The sequence below is a fragment of the Nematolebias whitei genome, unplaced genomic scaffold, assembly GCF_014905685.2.
Source record: "Nematolebias whitei isolate Nwh7 unplaced genomic scaffold, NemWhi1 Nwh_scaf_10354, whole genome shotgun sequence".
Classification (NCBI taxonomy): Eukaryota; Metazoa; Chordata; class Actinopteri; order Cyprinodontiformes; family Rivulidae; genus Nematolebias; species Nematolebias whitei.
The window spans coordinates 1-2,076 of NW_023628899.1; the positions used below are offsets into that span (position 1 = coordinate 1).

At 55.3% G+C, this 2,076-nt stretch overlaps 1 protein-coding gene across 1 annotated transcript; it reads right to left on the reverse strand.

The window, feature by feature from the left end:
* Positions 1-138: 138 nt before the first annotated feature.
* Positions 139-1,418, reverse strand: LOC119429899 (transcription factor Sp8-like). The gene is made up of 2 exons (XM_037697415.1): positions 1,401-1,418; positions 139-1,290 (listed from the first exon to the last, which is right to left on the reverse strand). Exons 1-2 carry the CDS (start codon positions 1,416-1,418, stop codon positions 139-141), a joined length of 1,170 nt encoding a protein of 389 aa, XP_037553343.1.
* Positions 1,419-2,076: the final 658 nt, after the last annotated feature.

Here is a 2,076-nt window from a genome sequence, read left to right on the forward strand (position 1 = left end):
TATATACATATAGGCACAATGAATAATGAGTTCAACATTTATTACAAAACTTTCCAAAATGAGGTATAAAGAAAACTGTTCGCGCGCTTCACAAATAAAGTGCTGTCAAGCTGTCAAAGGTTTTTGAAGTTTCATAAATCAGTCCGCGGCTCTTTGTCCTGCAGCGCCCCGGACCCCCTCCCGGACTCCGGTGGTCCTGTTCGGACTCTCGTCCCTGTCGCTCCCCCTCTCCAGCCCCGGCTCTCCGCCCTCCGCCGCCGACCCCTCCGCGCTGTGCGTCCGCAGGTGTTTGCTCAGGTGGTCGGAGCGCATGAAGCGCTTGTTGCAAACCGGACACTCGAACCTTTTCTCCCCGGTGTGCGTGCGCAGGTGACGCTGCAGCTCGTCGGAGCGCGTGAAGCGCTTGGCGCAGTGCAGCCAGTTGCAGATGAACGGCCGCTCCCCGGTGTGCCAGCGCAGGTGCGCCTTCAGGTGGGATGTCTTACCGTAAACTTTACCGCAGCCCGGGATGTGGCAGCTGTGAACCCCCCTCCGCTTGGGGCTCGAGCCCCCCAGGCCGAGCCTCTCCGCCTCCTGGCAGTTCGGACAGTCGCACGTGGCTCTGCCGGAGTAGCGCCGCGATGAGGGTCGGGAAGCGGCGGGGGGTCCAGCAGGAGGCGGCGCCGTGCCCTCGGAGTAGGGGGCTGGCACCGGAGGTCTGAAGCCGTCAAACAGGTGTTGTGAGGCGGGGAGCAGGTGCTGAGAGGGACCGGGGCTGAAGGCGGAGCTGTAGTCCCCGCTGTATCCGCCCAGAGATAACCCTGCTGGGGTCTGCGAGTCCACCCAGCCGGTGCTCATGTCCCACCAGGCAGGGGACCCGCTGCCCACCTCCACGGGCTTAAACCACGAGTCATACGCGTGCATCCTGGGGTAAATCCCCGCTAAGCTTTCCACAGAGGGGGGTAGTTTGGGCAGAAACACCTGGCGCTGAGCGGAGTCGCAGGTGTCTGGTGATGGCACCGCAGTCTGATAAAACTCGTTCCCTGCAGAGCTGGCGGCTGCGGTGAAGGCGCTGCAGGACTCCGTCAGTCCGGGCCCGCTGGTCCTGGAGGTCCCAGGAGAAACCGAGAAAGAGGCGAGGCAGGGACTCAGGCTGCTGGTCTGGGGACTCCTTCTCCACGGGTGGAAACCTTTGCCGAGTCCCGGTGCTCCGTCTGAGAGCGCAGGGGAGCAGGAGGAGGTGGGGTCTCCGATTCTGCTGCAGGTGGCGGCCAGCAGGGCCAGCGGGGTGCTGCCCAGCCGCGGCTCCTCCTGCGGGGGGAGCAAACACCAGTGAGGACCAAAAACAATCACAGTTCGAGTTGACCCGCAACTGAGACCTGAGTGACTCAAATACAAATGTTAAATTAAATAAAACTCACCCCTAGCAGTGCCGCCATGGACCGAACCGTGTTTCACCGAACAGCTGGTGTAAAGAGTTTCCTCTCCGCGGTCGAACCGGACTGAATCTGCTCGTCTCCGACTCTTTTACTAGCTCTAGCTCTTTTGAAGTGCCGCTGAGCGCGCGCGACGGCCAATCAGAGAGCAGCTGTCTCCGAACATCTGCGCGCGAGGTCGTCATAAATTCCAAACGTCTCGCGAGCAGGTCAGCCCCCAAAGAGCAGCATTTAAAAACATAAAGGTAAAGACGATATTTGTGAACGAGGGCTGGACGATTTCTGAAGTTTGTTAAAGGAGCTGAAACAAACTATTGCAATGCAGAATTAAAGCTAACAGAAGAAAAAGTAGCTAAAACATCAACTGAAGCTAAAAGCTACAACTAGCAGAAATAGCTAGTATCAAAGCCACAATTTACAAAACATCAAAACACAAGGTAAAGAAACCAGTAGCTAAATGTTACAACTTGTACGACAGCTAACAGCCAAAACCAGCTAAACAGCAGGAGCTAAGTTAGCTAAAAGTATCAAAACAGCAGCAAAAAGCTGAAATGATCAAGAAGCTTAAATTGGGGAAACATGTGGCAAAAATTAAAAAACTGCCAAAAAATAAAAAAGCCCAAAGTAACAAGTATTACTTTTTAACACTATATATATATAT